The sequence below is a fragment of the Hippichthys cyanospilos genome, chromosome 2, assembly GCF_059441005.1.
Source record: "Hippichthys cyanospilos isolate Australia breed blue-spotted pipefish chromosome 2, RoL_Hcya_1.0, whole genome shotgun sequence".
Classification (NCBI taxonomy): domain Eukaryota; kingdom Metazoa; phylum Chordata; class Actinopteri; order Syngnathiformes; family Syngnathidae; genus Hippichthys; species Hippichthys cyanospilos.
The window spans coordinates 9612090-9634178 of NC_142370.1; the positions used below are offsets into that span (position 1 = coordinate 9612090).

A 22089-nucleotide genomic window follows, 5' to 3' on the forward strand; every position below is an offset into this window, starting at 1 on the left:
GAAATACCAAGGATCCAGTCAATTCGGCAGGCAATCGGGAGGTCAAGGGCGAACAGGGTCGGACAACAGGCAGGCTGGCAGGAGGAATTGCTGGAAAGCTCGGCGTAGCGCATAGAGACGATCTGGCGGGTTGTGGAGGGAAGTGACCGGGCTTTATACTGAGCGGGTAAATGGTTGCAGGTGTTGGTGTTCGAGGCTGATTAGAAGGAGGGCTGAGCGGGTGTGGTGAAGCTGGAAGTGAGGTGGCTGAAATGGTGGACTGTGACAGTAAATCACTTGTACAATAGACTTAAGAAACCACTGAGTATTGATGGATATGCCGGTATAGTCAAATTGGGTCTGTTTTTTTTTTTTTTCATCTCCTTTGTTTTCACTCTGCAGTACGTGTAAATTAATTTTGTCATATTTGTCCATGAAATGTAGGATTTCAAAAAATAGGCCTCCGTTTGACCACCAAGTTACCCTAGCGCGCACACTCACCGGACACCCGCCTCGGCACCAGATAGCTGGCCACCACCAGTGAGTCATCATCACCAATCATTCAAAAAGAACACATTTTAATAAACAACAATGAGCTCAGAGGTCGTGATGATGTTGTGAACACGAATTTCTTATGCGTGATTACTTACTAACACTTACTTACTTAACACTCACTTACTTACTAACACGTTTAATTTGCAAAGATTTTGCTTGATTGTAGCACAGACCGCATGCTTATATTGAGAGTTGTCAAAGTCAAATTGTGCAATTTTGATTCACAACTGTGTTTATGCCTCTCTTATGAAGGGAAGAAAATAATAGGAGAAATGAACAAAGTACTTTCATTTCTCATGGGTTTGGCAGAAATAAGTCAAGCTAACTTGCAAAGTTTTCATGTTCAAATTCAATTGCTAGTTATCCCTATAAAGGATGATAAAAAGACTTACTCAGACTTAGACTTAATCAAAGTACTGATTCAATTACATAAGGAAAAATGCAAAATGGCTAATATGAAGTCTATATTATATCAATGCCAGTGATTAACAGTGTCTCCGTTAGTGGCTAGGAGCTAGATGCTAGCGGTGTTAGTGGCTAGCAGGCAAACGAGAGCTTTGCTTAGTGTCTGCTATCTTGTTGGTTTCATTTCATATCCATCGTGGTGCTAAGAGTCACCCAAAAAAATGCCAATTCATCGACCCGTCTGCTGTCAAATTATTGGACATGTCCTTAGGTGTGAGTGGGTGCGTGAATGGTTTTTCATTGGCTGGCAACCAATCCAGTGTGTTCCCCGCCTACTGCCCAAAGTCATCTGGGATAGGCACCAGCAAGCCCGCGAGGAGAAGCGGCTATAGAAATTGTTCCAGACACTCAAAGACGCTTTACGACGGATACATTATTTATGCAATCAAGCATTCGTACGTCAGTGGCGGTACGTACACAATGACACATGCCTCGGACGGAGCGGGATTTGGACGGCCGACCCGTTGGTTATTGGAGGACCTTCTAGACCGCCTGAGCCACGGCGAGTGGGAAGTAGGAGTGGGAGAATGCAGAACGTGTTCTGTGGACATACAGTAGGTGGCAAAGCCGAGCTAATCTAATGGTAGTAGCAAGTCTACGACAAAGATTCAATTGTCGCGTTATCTGCTTGCGCCCCCTTGAACTTCTCCATCCTGCCTCCTTCGCCTTTTACATCCTCCGCTCCTTCTCTCTCGCCCCATCTGCCCTCCGCCTTCCCTTTATAAGGCCGCTTTGTCTTTGGGCTCCAATCATCCACGCCTCCTCCTGCACCTTTTCATTTGCCTTCTCTAACTGTGGTAATGAGCTGTTTTATTATTTGCAATTCACAGCTTTTAATAGAGAGCAAATTTAGGCTAAGCCCCAGGTCGGCCGTCAGGTTGTTACCATGGGAGGCCGAGCGGGCTTTAAGAGGAAGGAAGATAGCCCAGAAACCACACATGCTGTACACATAGAGTAAGTAGCAAGGTGAAATGTGGAATGTTCAAAAGACATGAAATGAACACTTCAAACGCCTCTAGAATTCCACCACAACAAATATCCTCCTGAGACCCATCCTATTCATTTGTGTCCACGGTAGTGGACGTTTGATTCTTGTCTATCTCCTTTGACTCTGCGTGCTAGTAGAGGACATCCTGGCCTTTTCAATAATGTCTCATGTGCTGGAGTAGGATGACATTCACTTTTCTGTCTTGCTGAGATAAAATGGACGCAGCAGTGGACACAAATGACTATGTTGGCTCTCAGCAGAATACTAGTATATTCTCAGATAAACATTTGATTACTGCCACAACTGCTCTTTGGGCGGATGTAACATTTGCGTTAGGGCGGCAACTACTATTGCTTATTTTTAGTTTGCTCAATCAAATAATACTTTTTAAGAATGAAATATCCAACCCTCATTACTCGAAAAGACGACATTGTTTTAAATTGATACTGCAAAAAATATAAAAATGTATGGATTACATTTACGTTACTGATAACATCTGCTTTCATTAGAGGACAACGGAAATCTGTAGCGATATCAAGCAAAAACAAAAACGAACCTGCTCTTTTTCTGAAACCCGAAATCCAATTTTCAAAACTATTGTTTCATTGTTCTCCGGTCGAAGTGGCTGTGCCTCCCAGATTGGGCATTTCGACAGTCATCTGGTTAAATCTTGTCACATTGCTAGATACTGGGAATGTTCAGTACCACTTTTGACCGACATATAGCAATATCCATTTAATGCCCACCAAAACCTCTAAAAATCCTTCGGAACAAATATCTTTGAGTCTTTCAATCCCATATTAGCATTTTCCTTCAAATAAAATGAGTAATGTCAATTTCCTATTATTTGTTTTCTATTCAGAAACGTAGAGAGATTGGACATCTGTCGGACATGTAGTTCCCAATGGTGAAACGGCCACGCTTGTGAGTACCAATACTTTGGCATAAGACCAGGAATCGGTAATCGTCCATCCCTAATAGATACGATGCAGTTACGTACTGTATATGCATTCAATCAGCATCGCTGCCTGGTCTTTTAGGATCACCCGAGGGCTTGAAGAGCCAAACGCAAAGTGTGACTTTTAGATGATCCTTTAGTCTGTCCTTAATGCCAGTGAATTTCAAGGCGATCGCCAGGTCTTAACACCTCGCAAAGCTGGAGCTGATAAAACCAGACCTTGCCCAGTAGAAGGTAGTCAGAAGATGCAATCGAGATTCCTTCCCAGACAGTGAACTTCAAAAAATCTTGATCAACGACCAAGGTTTTTATGAAGGGTGCCGGCCTGATTTTTTCAGGTGCGGCCTGGGATGGAAACGAAAAAAGGTGGATGAAGGAAGTCGCATTAAGTCTTTCTAAGCCTCCTGGATCCTCTTTGGTACCTCTCCACATGACACCACTATCCTGCTCTCCTCCACCTTGGAGAGCGGCCAGCTAGCCAGTCGCCGCTTAGGCCGACGGAGAAACGGGAAATACAGCATGCTCGAGGCTGATGGGGACGGGTAGGTGCAGAGATGGCGATTGTGTGTGTGTGTGTGTGTGTGTGTGTGTGTGTGTGTGTGTGTGTGTGTGTGTGTGTGTGTGTCCAAAGATTTGTGGGGATTTGATATCGCCTCTTTCACTGCCATTGACGGCAACGGGTGTCGAAGATCCATTTTGACTGTCAGTGAATTCGCACATTCACTGCCATTAACAACTCTATAACGATTAACAAGGATTTTTGGATGATAAACGTGACTTAAAACAAAGTACCCTGTCCTCCGTGTGTAATTAATTAAACTTTGGAACTACATTTGTTGTGATGTCGCTTAGGCCTATTTTATTCAGCAATTCCGGAAGATGGACCGCGTAGCGTCATGTTTTTTTTCGGGCTCGTCTGTCAGACAATCGCTTCACTAATGACAGTGTGCATGCGTGAGAAACTTTACAAAGTTGAGTCAAATGAACACAATTTAGCCATAGGTTACTTCCTGTTCTATTTGATTGTGCTAATTTGAAAGGAACGTTTCACGGCACCTGTCGCGACATTAAAAATACTTGAACTGGATTTGCTGGTACTTGCCATCTCGTACCCCCATCCCAGAACGTTAATCTATGTTGAAATGCGACATTTTGAAAACAATAGTCATATATATAAATGTGGAAATGTAAATGCAGTACAAGATACAACATGGGTTACTTTACCTTGCACAGGTTGCAATTCAGCACCCCTAAACCTCAAACCCTAAACTTGCCCCTGGTTGGCAGTGAACGAGTCAAGAATATGTAAAATAGTGATATGTAAAGAACCGCATCAAAGATAGAAGAGTGCAGTTTGAAAACAAGAAAAGTCTCCCTTCATTTTGTGTTTTTATGTTTCTGGCGTACCTGTCTATGACAGGGGTTGTGTGCGTGTCCTTTTGGTTCGCTTCCTTGTTGATGGGCGAGCGGGCCGGCTTGTCCCGTAAGGCTGCCAGCTCCGTCGGATTGGGGATTAACCTCGGGATAATGGCCTTGATGCCCAGTTGAGTGCAAGCAAAGCTGTTTAAAAATATTGGCTGCCTGACTCATTTTCCTCCTCCTTCCTGCCGTTCGCTCGCTGTCTATCGCTCATCGCCCTTTCACCTCATCTACCCGTTCTTTCTTTGGATTCTTCATGTCCTGCTCGGTTTTCGCGCTTGCTTTTGGCGGTGTCCTTTCAACTGTACTCGCGTCGTGAAAGGAGAGCGAGTCAGCTCTCAGGGCTGCGAAGAAACAGCCAATGATCTTCACTTGAAATGTGTTCTTTTTATTTTGCTTTTCAAAAATGACGGTCAAGAGGAGGAAGCAAACGCAAATTTAAACATCAAATGTCACATTTTGAGCAATCGAGACAAATTTAGAGGAGTTCTCGCGACGGTTGACACATTTTTTTTTTTAGAGGTACAGCAACGAATCAAAAAATTCTCAAATGAGTCCAGACTTTTCAGAGAAATTATTGTTTGGATTGTTTAGATCAGTGGTTCTCAAATGGGGGTACTTGAAGGAACTCCGGGGGGTACTCGAGTTTTTCAATCAAACAAACAAATGTGCAAAATACTTGAAAAATAATTATTGAATTAATCAAATGTTTCAGGAAAATAAAAGTTTATAAAACAAATTCTTGTTCACTAGGTTATTATTTTAAAAAGCCAGATTCTCCCCCATCCTAGAATGGTTCGACCCAACTTGCCACTTCTTGTTATCTTTTAGGTTAATGATTTATTTTTGTGAACTATGACCTCAAAAGAGGACACTTTAAGAGAAGAGGAGAAATATTTATTCGTAATTATTTCTTTTTCAAAACAGGTCTGGCATTTTATGTTGATTATTTTTTGTGGACAAGTATTTATCTATAAGTTCATGATTTTTCTTGTGTGAACACATTTGTACTGTAACCGCAAAAGAAGACGCTTTATGTTTAACATTTTTCTGTGGACAAATATTTATTTATATATATATTTTTGAGAACTGGTCTGACACTTTATGTTGATTATTATTTGTGGACAAATATTTATTAATAATTTAGTTATTTCTATTTGATAACTCTTCAAAGACCCAAAAGAGGACACTGTATGCTGATTTTTTTTTTTTTTGTGGACCAATACAAATTAAATTTGAAAGATTTTAGTTTCATAAATCAGACACAATGGCATGTTTTAAGTCTTTTTTTTTTTTTTAACTCAAAAATGTCTCTGCCCGCCCTCATCAAGGACACTCTCTGATTCTACAGAAACCCAACTAACTGAACAGTTAGACATAGACAATAATTATAATATATATTATCGGGTATTATATAATTTAATAATATATTAACATCATCAGATCTCTGTAATCACTCATAAATGCAAATTGATAATCTTTTTATTTAATCAAAATAAGAAAAATACCAGGTTTTACTTTAGAAAATCAACAATATTCCCATTTCCTATTTTTTGACAACCAATACCAGCAATGAGATCATAATGAATATGTTTGTACATTTTCTCCACAGTCCGTTTGAAATAAAGCACTTTTGAAGAAAAACAATCCATGAAAAAAAAATATATTTTTCAACCTCATTAATCTAAAGCAGTGGTTCTCAATCTTTTTTCATGCATAAACCCCCTGTCAATTATTTTGAGGGCAGGATTGGATTACAAAAGATGGAGTGAGGGAACACTGTACTTGTACCATCTCCACGAAAAACTTCTACTTCAACCTATAATCAAAAATACCAGGCATACCAATCTTTGGTATCGTATCCGTGTCTATAAAATAGTCCAAAACTCGTACTGGTGTCAGCCTTGAAAAAAAAAAGTGGTATCGAACATCTTTAGTGAAAACACTGCTATCCAGTTTCATTCAGAATCGTACGTAAATCGTAAATGGAAAGGGGTGCCTTACCACACCTCAGGCTGGCTCTGTTTTTTTGTGGAACGTTTCCACCCAGACTTTTAAAGAGGAAGTCATCTGAGGGAAAGCTCACGTAAACAAAGTTTGCCTGCGTGTTTGGTCCCCAAGGTCAATTGTATTGGTCTGAGGTCAAGGAAGCCGAGGACAGCCTTGGAGCGACAAATTGAATGGAAAGACACGCGCAAGGAGGACGAAGCCCCGTCCTCTCACTCGATCACACGTCTCATCTCTTTAGTGGTCCGGCCGGGGCCCGGAGTGACTTTGCCGTGATGTGACCGCCGCAAAGCGGCCGTGACGCCGCGATGCCTCGTCTAAGCGTGTGCGTTTTAGCGCTCACACGCGCTTGCGTATTTGAAGACGGGAGCGATGCGCGGGTGCGACTTTCGAGCAAGGGGCTCCTCGTTTGTGTGCGTTTGTGTATGCCAGCGCCGCGGCAGGGCTGAAGGAAGGCAGTCACTTCTGATTTGGAGTCCGAAGGATGACAGAGTCTCGGAGCTCCGGTGGCAGCTTCGCTGGAATGAAACCCCCCGTCAACCTTCTTGTGTCTTCTGAAGAAAATTCATGGAAAGAGGAAAATAGTTTTGTCTATTTTCTTCCTTCAATGAATACAGGGGCGTGAAGGTTTTTCTTTCTGGGCCACGGAGCAAATAGGAAGATGCTGGAGACTTTTAGATGTTCATTGCTCAAGAAAACCAAAATCGGTCAATGAAGCCATTTCTGTATTCAGAACCAAAACGGGAGCATTTTAACAGCAGTTACTTGGGAATCAGTCATCGCACAATTTGGACCGTTTGGGGTGGGGGATTAGAATTGTTTTCAACGTAGGGTTTGAAACTATGGTTGAGGTTTCAATGTAGAGTATTTAACCAGTGTTACGGTTTCAAATTAGGGCATTAAGCGAAGATTATGGTTTCAAAGTAGGGTTTTGAGCTCCATTTTTGGTTTGAGAGTGTCATAAAATGCTGCTAAGAAATGCTGTTTCTAGTTTTGTCATAAATAGGTAATCTTGACATACTTAGTAAAGCTATACAGCGCACGAAACATTGTTATTAGTAGCAGATGTTATTTTCATTATTTGTGGCGGAGCGCTTAAAAATGGACGGCTGGACGCAAATGCCCCCCAGGCCGTTGTTTGGGCACAGCTGGTCTAAGGAAAGAAGTGGATGATTCTGGAAAAATGACTAGAGGGATCCGAACATGCTGAAAAGCAACAAGCCAATTAGGCGTGCGGAGAGTTTAGAGGTCAAAATGCACTCTTTCAAAAGTTCCTTCGCTCTGAATAACGCCATACTCAGAATCTTTTGGACCAATATGCGATTAAGCGAACATTTTCCCCCCTCACGTGCTTCACTGCTACTTGTACCCACCCACTAATGAGCTTTTTTTCATTTCATTTCTTTCTTTTAGTCAAGGCAACCTTTTAATGATTTATTTATGTTGCGATGATTATTTCGTTTGGATTCCTGTGTTACACTTCAGGATGGAGATGAAACAAAAAAAGTCATTGACTGGATCAGATCAGATTATAGAACTGTCCGAGTACTGATAACAAGCATCAGTTATATTGCCATACTTATGAATATCTGCAGGTATCTTATTCTAACAGAAGGACCACCCCCAAAAGAGCCATTTTGAAAGCATGCGCTTTGTTGTCTTAGTTTCTCAACATCTTGCTTGCCGTTTATCATGGCAGTTTGCTAACATTCGCATTCACCTTTTTGAAATGGAAAGATGCCGGATTGAAATCTTTACTGGTCTTTCTGTATTATGACTTTTCAGGTTCCTCTAAGACGCCCGTGCCGCAGATTGACACTGTATTTCTCGAGCTACAGAAAAAAAAATAATTAGCGGAGTGTTTTGGTGAATGAAGGACCTTTGGAGCGTTGTGTGTGGCAATAGAGCGTTTTTATCTTATAGAAAGTAGGCTGGCTTTACAACGTTGAATGCAAGTGTCCCTGAGAAGCAGAAGAAAGGAAGCCACGTCTTTAAAGTCTAAACTGAGTTTGTTTGCAAAGGTGATTGGAGAAGACTCTCAACATGTCCATCATTCCCACACCCAAAGAAAAGAATATCTCAAGGTTGGAACAGCAACAGATTATTTTTCTCAGCAATGCGTCAGCCTGCGGAAAAACACACAGAAAAACATCTCGTTTTGAATATAGTTACAATTCAGTATGTTATTCTACCTTTATTTTGGTTATTATTATTCGTCTTTTTCTTCTGCAGTATTTCGCGATTGACTTTCTTGGAATTTCACGCTTCCATGGAATTTCTCTCATTATTAATTTTCACAGTTTTCCCACATTGCAATGATTTCATCCCAAAAATGTCTATTTATTTTCTAGGGAGAATAAAAACAAATGTCATTCAAAATTCGGAATGTTTAGCTCAGTCGCTTCATCGTGCGATCAATTTTCAACGTCCCCACGATCCTTACAGAAAAAAATGCATAATTTCCACCAACAATTCACTTTATTATTTTTCTTCTTCCACTGTTTTTCGTCCTTCAACTACTTCTATATTTCTTTACCAAGTCTCGCCTTCCCAAAGCAAACACATGATAACAATTCACGCTTTTCAGATTATGTTTTGTCGCTGCAAAAATTCACACTTTTAAAAATATTCTACATTTTAAACCAATAAGATCGCCGTTCTTCGATGTGTGACACATTTAACATTCTGTATCACAATACTTTTGCTTTTGGATAGATGCATACCATTTCAGCTCATTCCTACAACAAAATATTTTCAAATTCCATTCTTTTTTATCTTATGATTTTTTATTACCTGTTAAAATCATTCCAACATTAAATTGTTCATCTACTACCGATAACAAATATTTTCCCTACATTTCTATATAAAACCAAAAAAAAAAAATACTGCAATTTCACCATTTTTGACGAACTCTCACTTTTCAAATTTAAATTGTCCGATAAATTAAATTCATCTTTTTGTTCAAAATTTCAAAATGAAAGCATAAAATGTTATTGTTTTTGATTTTGTTTCTGTAATTTTTGATCACATTTTTTCCACCTATTCCAACCATATATTCTTTAAGTGTTTCATCTGATCCAATGACAGTAATTTTCTCAAATCTTCAAAACTAAACACCAATTTCCCCACTTTTTGACCAATTCAAACTTCCAACATTAAATCGTTTACCTCATCACTACAACTGCTTTTCCCAAATCAGAGTTTTCATCCCTTTCAATTTTTCTCCACAGGATTCCACATGTCTAAAATCATTCTCTTATATGTGTAGATGATGCCAAAGTACTCCACGTGGTTCCATAATATCTCCTTCCGCTTTTTTGTCTTCACTCTTCATCGCGTGAAATCAACAACGACCTCAATAAAAGGGTTAGAAACTAGCAGAAAATTGATCAAACATTTTTTTTTTTTTTGCCTTGGTCCCGCGCCGCTCACAGGAGACGCGCTTGTCCGAGCGGACGTGGGAGCGGCGGAGGATTTATGTGATCCTACAAGCCATCAGGTTGAGCAGAGCTTTGCTAAACGTGACCTGAAGTGTGCCGGCCCCGGAGCAAACGTTGCTGTCACCTTGGCCCAGGCGAGCTGTCATCTCTGCGAGCGGCCCACAAGAGCTGACAGCTGTGGCGTCCCCAAAACAAATCACCGCTGCGTTTGCTAACACTCGCCTTCCCCTTCCCCGCCATTTGGTCCCGGCTCAGGCCAGAGCCGGAAAGGCGGCCGCAACTGCGCGGCTTAAGCGTTCCGTCCTCATGTTCGGGACTCGATTTTGCCCCCGCGTTCTTCAAGGTTTCGAATAGAGCGGCGACACGCTCATCTCCCTTTGTCGATTTCCTCGTCCCCCGAGCTTTTGTTATCACCTGCATCTCTTTGTACGCCAGCTTGAAATGACTTTTGTGCGCGGAAGAAAGAAAAAAACCTTGACAATGGATGAGCATTTGTGAATACAACCCCCCAAAAAATCTCATCTGTATGTGTTTATTTGTGCAATTATGGAAGCGTGAAGCTGCCAATGCGGTGTAAATATTTTTAAACTCATTAAAGCGTCTTGCAAATACACTCGAGCATACTTGCAAATACATTAGAACAAACTTGCTAATATTTTTTGATATTCTTGAAACCACATTATAATACATTTAAAAACGTTCATATCAGATAGACCGATATGTTTTGTCAGGGCTGATATCGACTATTGGTAGTCAATGATGCCAATAATATTACTCATTCTCAATAAAAGAGAAATTATTGGCATCAAATTAAAAAAAAAAAAAAAAACTCAGCTTTTTTTAACGTTATCTTTCCAAAACAACTAGATTTGAAAATTATGAGGGTTTTTCTTGAAGGGGTATCAGTATTTGTGACGGTGTCGATACTAGCAGGGCTGATTTCTCGAAGAGGTTTAAAATGAAAATGAAATGACAAATGTTAACATTTGATAATTGATAATAATTGATAATCCAAAAAAGTCGAATCCGGATGACTTCATGCTTCCTCAACGCGTGCACGTGTCGCTCTTCCAATGGTCATGAATGGGCCATTCTTTGTTTCCGTCTGGGAAAACGTACACCCCTCATAAGCTTTGAGGTGAAAGTTCAAGAAAGTTTTGTCTTAGGCTGAAAGCCAGGCCGTGTTTATTGATTTTAATGCTAAATTTCACGCCTGTGGTGACTCTTGGTGGTCCGCCCTAAATGTTTTTTTTTTTCTGCTTCTCAACTCTTTAGTGAACATGCTGTCAAATCTAATGAGCCAGCACACACACACCTTTATTCTCCAACACACACACACACACTCTCAAGTCAACTTGTCAGACATTGTTTAAACAGAGATTTCTGTGGATTTATTGCTGGGCTGTTTTTAGACATCAAACTCGTGCAGTTGAGATTTGGCTCCTCTTGATGTCATTGTCTTTATGTCACAGTTGTTTTTCAGAGATCCTAAGCCTGGTGTGTCTTTTTTTTTTTTTTTTTTGCTAAATATACTTTATTTTTCCCCTCCTTGGAGTACAATTGAAACACTGTCCAGGTTGTTTAATGATGTAGTTGTTTCGACCCACCAATTTTTAAATTTGGGTCTAGAAGCAAAATTGGGGCAATAGCTGCACATCTAATCCTTTGAATTACGGAATAAAGAAGTCAAATTGGGGCTCTGCGAGACTGAAAAATGAATTGCATCCCACCAAAACAAACAAGACATCGTTAGAAAGGCCAGGATCTCCTCTACACAGCACACTAAGACAATAGGGTAGCTCCAACAAGTCTAAAGATAGAGGTCAAAAACAAACGTCCACTACAGTGGACACAAAAGCATTGCCTGGGTCTCAGGAGGAGATTACCCATAGCTCATATTTTCTCGTTTCATTCTCTATGTTTCATTTCATACACCGTTGCGGATGCTACAGCCAATCAACGATGCCATGTAACAACGTAAGCGTTAAAAATAACATTACGTTTCTGGGTACAAAGCGCGGTCCAAACAGCCGTTGCCAAGCCGAAGTAATACAGTACAGTACGTATGAGGGGTTTGCAAATATTCTCAACATAGACCGATGTTTTCTATTCACAATTGATACTGATTTCTAGTAGTTAAGAGGCTGAGAATGAATGTTTGGTGATGATATTCAATTTAAGGAAAAGACATGTTTCAAAATAAATACAGACTTTTAACTTTGTTGAAATGTTTTATAATCTTATGTTCGTTGAACAATCTTTTGGATTTGCATAAATTTGACTCGTCTGTTAAGAGAACAGTCATATTTTCCGTAAAATTTACCTACTGATGACACAGCATCAGGAGCAACTGGGAGTTGCAGTGTCTTGCACAAGGACACTTTGATGTGGTCACATTGATGGGGATTTGAACCTTGAACATCTTCACAGGGAAAAATGCTGTTCTTCTTCTGAGCCATGCCTTCCCTCTCAATGTGCCTGCACTAAAAGCGACACGTGAAGAGTATCTGTCATCATTTGTACAAGCTCAAATGGAGCCAACAGTTTCACAAACACTCGTGAATTTATATATATATATTAAAAAAAAAAAAATTACAATCACACACACATAGAATATAATGAACGATTTCAGTCGCAGCGAGTTTGCATTTGTGCAAGGGTCAGTTGTCTTGTGTGCAAGTATGTGTTACTGACTGTATTTTTGTTTTTCATGATTTTCCATTGCACTCACATTCTGACCAAACAGATCAATTAATCACCACTTAGAGTGTAAAATGAGATTTTTTTTTTTTTGCAGTTTTGCCCTTTTCATTTTTTTATTGTTTTAATCGTTATTTTTCTCCAGCTCAAAGAAAACATGATTTATTACAGCGAGTTACCAAATTGCATAATGTTGGCTATTAGTACTGTTATGAGTTTGCAATAATAAAACAATGAAAAAAGCTATTGGTTTTTTTTTTTTTTCTAAGCCATATTTCTTCTTTGTTCTATGTTAGAATTGTGGAAGAGAGGCTTTCGTTCAGCTAGCCAGATGAACAACAGGAAGGAGGACATGGAGATCTCCTCTCACTACCGTCAGCTCCTCCGAGAGCTCAACGAGCAGCGGCAACACGGCATCCTCTGTGACGCCTGTGTCATCGTGGATGGAAAGATCTTCAAGGCCCACAAGAACGTCCTCCTCGGCTCCTCCCGCTATTTCAAGACTCTTTACTGCCAGGTGAGCTTCCAAGCGCCAGTAGAAGTCGTGACAGGACAAGCAACTTCTATGTCAGGACAGTAGTACTCCACTTTTTTGCTGTCTCAGACTTGGCTCATTGTTTTCTTGGCCATTGGACTTGCAAAATATTTGTTCCGACTTGACTGAGTCAAGTGAGTGTTTTCTTCCTGAAAACGAACGTCGTCCTTCACAAGAAACTTGAAATCGTTTTTCAGAATATCAAAATCGTCATCTGATTGGTTAACCTGAAGACGACCGCCAAAGCACGCAACCTTCTTCTTTCAGTCATCTTGGCTAACATTGGGTTGGGGGCATCCCGATAACCGGTGCAAGCTCAGCACCAAAATATAATAAATGAATATCTCCTCTATTGCGTTGATATCACCAATCAATGTTAAGTGATTAAAACGTTTAGTAAACACTGTAGGAATGAAAATAAGCATCTGGGCTTTGTTACTCACTTGTGTGGATATTTTTTTATTTTTTTAACTCTTGTTAGCCCAGAATTATAATGAGACAAATGGAGAATGCGCTGCCTGTTGTCAAGCCAATGTTTAATCATAAAACAGCCAAACATTGCGCGAAAACCATCCGATGCTTCAAAATAAAATGTACGATTTAAAGTAATGTAGGAAAGGAGTGACCTTGGTCCGCTTTTATTTTCAAGTTCTTCCCATAAGCAAGGTGGGCAAAAAGGTCTACTACTTGATAATCCTTTCCTCTCGGCCTGAGCAGGCAGCATTCGATGTAAACAACGCCGTGTTTCTTTGGTTGTTTTGTGGTCTCAGTTTGAAATATTCAACTGCGTCGGAATGCACAAAGTTAACGGTTAAAGCTAACACTGGAGCTTTGTGGCGTATCATACCATGACGGTATGATAGACTAGCAGTTACCATGACTAGCAGTTACCATGACTAGCAGTTTCGTAGCGGCTTTAATCAGCGGATGAGTATGTTATTCGTTTAAAGTTGGTAGGTTGATGTTGGCAAGCGCTGTGATAGCAATAAAAACGGAGTCGCAACGACTCAAGTTAGCCAGTCCGCAACCACAGCTACAAAAGCCAACTTCAAAATAAAAGCTACTAATCTGGTGTTTATTTTGCCATATGGCGTTGGCGTGCGACTTGATGTTGTTCCATTTCCTTGGAATGTCTTATTTCACTGAACGCTTCATAGAAATCAATGCATGAATTTTGTGTCATTTATGTATGTACCAATTAAAACATGTATGTACTTGAGGAGTGCGACCGCGTAAAACTTGCACAGTGTAAAGTTGAACACATTTGCGGGTGTCGATTCCTGACTTTTTTGACTTATACTTGACTTGAACCCGGGCTTTTAGGACTCAAACTTGACTTGGACTCAGTGAAAGTGCTAAATACACCGCTTCTCTTCACGCCGCAGGTGAAAAAAGGTTCTGAGCCTCACCATCAGACTACAGTCACTCACCTGGACATTGTGACGGCGACAGGCTTCAAAGCCATCTTGGACTTCATGTACTCTGCTCACCTCGCCCTGACGAGTAAGAACGTGATTGAGGTCATGTCGGCGGCCAGCTACCTGCAGATGACCGACATCGTCCAAGCCTGCCACAGCTTCATCAAAGCCGCTCTCGACATCAGCATCCGCTCCGAGATGGCCGACGAACTGGCCGACTTTGAACTGGGAGCCGTGGTCACGGCCGGTATAGGCGGCGGCGGAGGGGGCGTCGGCATCCCCGGAGCCGGAGGAGTCGCCGGAGCGGGTTTGGGAGGAGGCGGCATCGTCGGAATGGCGTCGGAAGCCCTCGCATCTATCATGTCTGGGCGCAGCACTTCCCCCTGGCTGGCTCGCCGCACCAGCCCCGCCAACTCCTCCGGGGATTCTGCCATCGCCAGCTGCCACGAGGGAGGCAGCACGTATGGCAAGGAAGACCAAGAACCCCCAAAGAGCCACGAGAGCCAGGAGGAAGCTTGTCACGACTCCCAGCCCGCTTGGCCACATGACTACCGGCCTGTCAGTGTCAAAGAGGAGCAGGTGTCCCCCGCCTCTTCCTCACATCCCCGGGACACCCCCAGGGGTACAGGCCAGAGCCAAAGGGATCCCGTGACAGGGGGCCCGAGCGCAGGTGGCGAGGGGTCCTGGCAGCCGTTGTCGGGATCGGGACGGAGGAAGAACAGGAAGAACAAGGACACTGTCAGACATATAACCCAGCAGGCCGAGCGGAACTTGGACCGAGACCGGGAAAGGGAGCGGGACAGGGACAGTCGGCCTGGGTCTCCGCTTCCCTCCATGCTGACGGTGGCTGGCTGGAACTACAATGGACAGGATATCCCAGGTAGGAACCCTACCCCGCTTTCCTTTAGGGCTGAACGAGTTTAGGAAAAAATCATTTGGAATTCTTTTCGGAGATGTTGATCTCAGAGATGTTGGTCGAAAAATACAATTATTGCAACTTTGAGATATATTGTATAAATCTCTCAACGAAATAGTACAGTGATACTAAACTATTTAGTTACGGGAGGGCTTTCCTATCGTGATTTTCTTTCGTAGCTTGAGTCCAGTTTCTTATGTAAACTATCTTGTGCCAAGCAAAACAAATGAACCAAAATGTAGAATTACCTTTTGAGTGAGTCAACACCCAAAAATCATTCGCAGTGAAGAGAACAAAGGGCAGAAAACAAAAAAGTATGATCTAAACTGCAGAAAACAATATGAAGTAAAGTGACATTAACCAAAACGCACCAATTTGCGCTAATTATTTACATTTTCGTGTCTTGAATTTTTTTATGTCGAAAAATTCTTCCAATGTTTCGAGTTTTTCGTAAACTGGGACTTTTGTGCCTTGTGGTACCACTGTTCAGATATTACTTAATATACATGCTTCAGCTGTTGGTGCCGGTGTTTAATTTAGAATTTACCCATTGTCTTATCTTACGTCAATGTACGTATTAACTGCGATACAAATTTTGTGTTCATGGCTACTGGCTCTCTGGTTCTAGCCAGACTTCTTACGGAGAATCTACTGCACTCATAAGCACTTCATTCGGGTCTTTCTCGACTCTGCATTTCACATTAGCCGTTAGCATGCTTAGCGACAACTTACATGATGTACATGCAATGCTTTTTTTTTTCTTTTCAAACCAGTTCAGAGCTGATCTTTGCAACCTGTCCACAATTGTATGTGGGTGATTGGTAAACTTGGGGGATAGTAGCACTTAAAAAAAAAAAAGGATTTTGAGGATCTCAAAATCACATTGTCTAAGATCGCAATTTCGGTCCCAAAACGCGCCATCGTTCGGCTCACCTTTTGATGTTCCTTCAACACAACACATTTACGTTGCATTTTGTTTACACGACAGGGAACTGTTTTACATTCTGTTGTGAATGAGGAAGTTGTTGTAGGTCCCCAAAGTAGGTCTTAATATCTGCTCAACCAGAACCACACTGCTCCTAGCCCTACTTTCAAAGCTCCTGCGTGTACTTTTTTCACTGTGTGTTTAGGCTACATACCACACCTTTGAAACCCCCCTTTGGCAAACCTTTTATCCTTCGTGTGGATTATAGTGTGAAAATTTCTCCTAAAAATGACAGTTGGAAACTAAAGCTAAAAAGAAATCACTGCCTACCTGGTGGCAGACTTGACGTGCGAAGGCAGGGACATACTAAAAGGTGCCTGGCGTGTAAAGTGCAGCAACATTGTACACGGTAACTCGCATGTATCATGAATGCTGCTCCAGATTCTATATCTTTGTCAAATTTTGCTTTGCCGAGACAACAAACAAGCTTTGACTGTAAATTCCCAACATAAATATATTCTTTTCTATGATTGCTAGCTGTATGCAGCGACTGATGACCACTAACTACTTCTTGTGATGTAAGTCACGCGCTATCACTGTTAGGAGACCTACTTTTTCATTTTTATTTTTTCCGCGGATGAAAGATTGATAAAAAGCAGAGACATGAGCACATTCATGCGCGCGCGCACACACATACACTTCTGGTTTGTGGTTAGGTCAAAAACTGTGACTTCATTCAACATATCGCTTCGACCTTTTTGATTTTCTTAAAAACCCTCTCTGATTTGCAGAAAATTTCCAGGTCAAAACATCTACAAAAGGCTACAAATAAGTACAGGCTGACATGCTTTTTCAAAGAACTTCGCAGTATTTGTAATAGCACCATTTGAACTAATGGCATGGTATGAGAGCGAACTTGAAAATTTCATCTGTCCATCCTAACATGTTTGATGAATTTCATTGACGGGAAGTGATGAGAATGTAGAGAAAATCAATTATTGGCTTAAATCTGCTGCAATTGGCTGCCGACCAGTTGAGGGTGTACCCTGCCTGCTGCATGAAGTCACCCGGGATAGGCACCAGCAAGCCTGCAACCCTTGTGAGGATACGCGGCTATAGAAAATGGGTGTGTGGATGGATGGGCCTAAATCTTGTCAGTAAAAAAAGATTTATAAAAACAAACATTAAAATTATTATAGGTGAAGCATTTTTTAAATGTGGTCAAAATAGTTCATTTGCCTAGTAATGAGTCTTATTATAACTTAGTCAGACACTTTTTGAACAAGTAACGAGCACTGCAATTAACTTTTATGTAGTACCGTTCTCAACACTAGTCACAAACTTTAAAACTGGATTTAAGTAGCACGAATAGAGAATGATTTATGAGAAGAAAATGTTCTTATCATTTCAGACTGTAAGATGCTACTTTTTTCCTCACTTTTAACCCTCCGCCTTGTTGTCATTTTTTTCTTACAGTTTTTTTTTACACTATCGAAATATTGATTTTGAATTCGAACTGCCACCAGGGGGCACTGTCCAATAGTAAACGCACTCAGGGATGTTACCTTTGTGTTAGTGCAGTATTCTAACAATGTTGAAAATATGGTGCTGCTTTTATATCTAAACATTTTCAGTCTGTTTTGAAGACATGATGTTGCTGTCTGAAAATAACGTTTTAAATAAATGAACAAAAATGAAAAAAACTTTTATCTGCAATATTTCTGCCATAATATCTGCTGTTACAACCTGCGACTTATAGCCCAGAGTGTCCTGTATATAGATACTCTGTTAAATGTTGGTGCAGCTAATAGTGTGAAATGTACAGTACTGTATTTTTTTTTTTTTTTTTTTTGGTGCATTTTGTTTTGTAGGGAATTAGAGGCATTTGAAGTGCCATAATTAAATTCTTGCTCCGCGAGTTTGCAAGATTACACAAAATTGTTTCGGCCAATTATTACTTGAATTTTGGCATTGATTTTATTATCTTTTTTAAAAATAGATTCCGTTGAGAAATAACATATAGAAACTTTGCGCACGTCACATAAAAGTTCCGCCAGTGCCGTGCACGGAAAGTTTACTAGCTGAGTCGACCTCTTTTCCTCATCCGGGGTGGAGATTATCTTGCCTCCGCGCTAACGTGTTAGGACTAAGATGATTATCTCAAATCTTGGAGGTGTGAGGTGAAACAGGGTTAAATGCAGATAGATGATACAATCCTCTTCTTGCTCTTGTTGATGTAACACAACCACATTCAGTCAGCCGCATCAAGAAGCAAAGCTAATATCACGTTGAAAAAACACTTTTCCATTGTAGGAAGCCTCTCTCGGTTCACAATTGTTAATGAATTTCTTGGCCCAAAAACAAATTCATCAACAACACCTGGCTGTGTCTATGTGTGTGTGTGTGTGTGTATTGGTGGGGGTTTAAGAGCGCTGTGGGCCCAAGGCGTCGATAGTTAGATCATTAAAAGTAAGAGAAGCTAATCCTGGGCGCATTAAGGGAGTTGGCTGTGAAATGGGCACACACGTCGCACAGCTAAAGAAAACAGGATAATTGAATTGACCTGGGTCATTGTGCGGATTACCAGTGCGTCCTCACTATCCGAAGCTCCGCCCCCTCTCTGCGGGATTTAGGGAAGGACCTTTGGAAAGGGCGAGCAGGCGGAAAAAGGTGCGTTAAAGAAAATGAATGGTACATGTGTGGGAGAAAGGGAGGGGAGAGAAGTAGAGAAGCGGAGGAAATGGTCTTTTCTGACTTCAACCCTCATCTTCCATCTTGTGAGACACATTATCATTTATCAATCAATTAATTATTGGGGCCGGGGTGTAATTATTTTCATGCCTCCAATCTGGGGAGGACACGTCGGGGTTGCGTTTTCTCGCGTGACTGCGAGGTTTTAATTTTGGTGTGGAAAAATTTGACTGCCTCGGCTCTATCAACACCACCCAAGATAGTCTCGCCTTCTTAAACGTTCCTCGTGAAAAATACAAACGAAACTCTCAAAGAATAGCTGGGAAAATGGGGGGCATTCATATTACTCTTTGCATGACTGTCCTGGTAGTAATAATTATAATAAATACAGGTTTTAACAAGCGTACATGTTTGTTAGAAAGAAATCTTCTTGCATTTCCACCAAAGTGGTGCCAAAGTGGCGCCTTGAAAAACTAGCTTTATTCGCTCCGTAACCATTTGCGGTTCGGAAAGATATTTGAAGTTGGCTAGATTATTCTATATATACTAAAATAGTCATTTGTAATTGTCTTTACTTTCATTCATCACGATAATTAGTCTGCTTTCATTGAGGACCAAAGAATTGTAAAAATGTACCGTTGAGTAGCTGATATTTGAAAGATTTGGAAAATTGTCAAAATATTTTGGCAAAAATGATTATTGATTAATTTGATTCATTTGTTTATTGTTCATTGCATCTCTAAGCGTACTTGTTCTTGTCCATGTAGCCCAGGCTTCAAGTTGAAGATGAATATAAAAATATCCAATACGGCCGCCCAGCAACATTGCGCCTTCTTTTGACGAGCCGCCATTGACTTTTTATCTAGAAAGTGTCATTTATAAGAATACTATCATGAGCAGCAGTGAGCTAACATTGTTCACAAGTGTTTATTTCTCAAAGTTGGCTTATGATTAGCAATCCGTGTTGAGTAAGACATTAGGAAGGTGGTTTTTGTGTGTTCAGGGAGGGCTGTGGGAGATTTTTTTTCCTGAACAGGTTTTGTGAGGTCATTATTGACTCAGGAGCAAATAGACCTTCCAACGGGGGAGTCGTGATTCGGCTTTCGGAGCCTTCTTCTGTCCTGTCGTGTGAAACCGGCAAATTCTAACAGAAGAGGGAAAAAAACAAATCTTCCCTGGAACAGAAGTGGTGTCGCTTTATACTGAGTCCCGGTCAAAAATACACACGATCCGTTTAGGCTTATGCCCACTTAAGTCTTAAGTCTCTGTAAGTAAAGGATTTTGTCACCTGCAGTTGGAGATCCGAATCAGACATAAAGGGCATGTGGGCATCCAGGGAATTAGAAAGTCTTGGACGACTCTATTTAAAGCAGAGAAGTGTGAAGACGGTACAGCTGTCCCTTGGGAAAACGGTCTATATAAGACTTCAGTGCTGTGAAATGTGTTACTTTGTTTTGTTACGTGAGAATCCTATTTTAGTCTCACATTGGCTTACTTCTGTACACATCTCTTTAGTAACATTTTGTTTTCGTGTCAGTATCATGAACACAGGAGCCTGTCAGAGAAAATACAAAACCACACTAGGAAGGGAGATTTGTCAATATAGTAGAGTAGTTCAGTTTCTGGATTTGTGAATGTGAGTGTGCAAGCTTTTGGTCAGATTCAAATATGTAAGTACGTGTTCAATGCAAATAGGGTGGGCTATGCTGGTAAATAACCCGGTTGCGAGTGATCTAAATTTTCAAATTGCGCATGAATGTCCAATAGGCAAAAATAGAAATGTGCAAATTCGTGACGTCAGAGAGTACTACCTATACTGCCTTTGAAAAGTAACACTGCTACTGTAACACCGCTAACACTGTTAGCATGCAGCATATTGCAAAGCATTCATAAATTAGCAATAAGTTCCTACACGTTCCTATTTGTTTGCTCTTAATTTGAAAAGAAAAATGTACTGTTCCCGACACAGCATGAAATGAGATTTTCTGATATCTTCAGAAACTACTTTAAAAAGTCACTGTACACCTTGCCTTCGCGTGGGGTATGTAAAGGGGATAAACATATTCCCATTCGTAAACTGCTGTATTATCTGCTGTATCATGTACTTAAGTATCCATCCATCCATCCATCCATCCATCCATCTCCTATAGCTGCTTCTCTTCACTCAGGTCGCTGGCATACTGGTGCCTATCCCAGCTGTCTTTGGGCAGTGAGCAGGGGACTTCTTCAAATGCAGGGCACACAAAGACAAACAACCACTCACACTCGCAATCACACATAAGGACAAATTAGAGAGTCCAATAACCCTTCCATGCATGTTTTTGTAACGTGAGAGGAAGCGGGAGTGCCCGCAGGAAACCTGAGTGGGCACGAGGAGAATATGCAATGTACTTCCCTGATGCTAGCCTCTAACGCGGCTAGCATCTAATTTTGCTTTATGCTGCTAACCATTATTCTTGGCTAATCGCTGGAAACAGACTGCATCCAAGGCCAACATAAGCCTTTTTTTCAAACATCCTTAAGTAGCATAGTAGCAATTGAGCTTGATTCATATTGTTGTTGATGTCAATGATGAGCGAAGTCAGTTGTTAGGCCATGATGCGCTTCTGGAATCTACTTCAGAATAAAGAGTCATAGGCATTGATGCCCATTTGTTATTTTGGAAGGTAAGGTTCATTTTGAAGTCAAACGAATACCGTGTTTGTCGGATCTTTTGGTGCCTTTTCAATGAATTCAATGTATCTCTCACAGTATCTTTTGTGATCATTGTTGATGTTTCCCAACTGGCAAGAGTATGAACACGCCGATTGCCTGACGAAGGATTTGAATGGATTATTTTCCTCACATACGGATAATGTATGGTTGAGTTTAAGCTGTGTTGGGGCATTCGTTTGCAAATGTGGCATGTCCATGTTGCACGAACGTGGATTTGATTTCTTTAGATCCTCTTCCCTTGCAAACATCTGCCGCGTGGACTTGACGTTACCATGCGCTCAACTTCCTGTCGGTGACACATGAGCTCTGCTTGTCTAATGATCGCTCACCTTGTGCGCTGACTCAAATATTTGAGCGACTCGCATGTCAGAAAGGACA

General features: G+C 41.1%; 1 protein-coding gene across 3 annotated transcripts in view; it reads left to right on the forward strand.

Annotated features, from left to right (window-relative positions):
* Positions 1-22089, forward strand: part of zbtb46 (zinc finger and BTB domain containing 46) — an 87776-nt gene that overhangs the window by 22122 nt on the left and 43565 nt on the right. For 2 of the 3 annotated variants that reach the window (XM_088401545.1, XM_088401526.1), the window contains exons 1-3: positions 3406-3487; positions 12808-13028; positions 14432-15344. In XM_088401545.1, the coding sequence (XP_088257671.1) occupies positions 3478-3487; positions 12808-13028; positions 14432-15344 (1144 nt within the window). In that variant the 5' untranslated portion in view covers positions 3406-3477. Of the gene's footprint in view, positions 1-3405; positions 3488-12807; positions 13029-14431; positions 15345-22089 lie in introns of those variants that run through there. The other variant, XM_088401536.1, reaches the window with a different exon arrangement.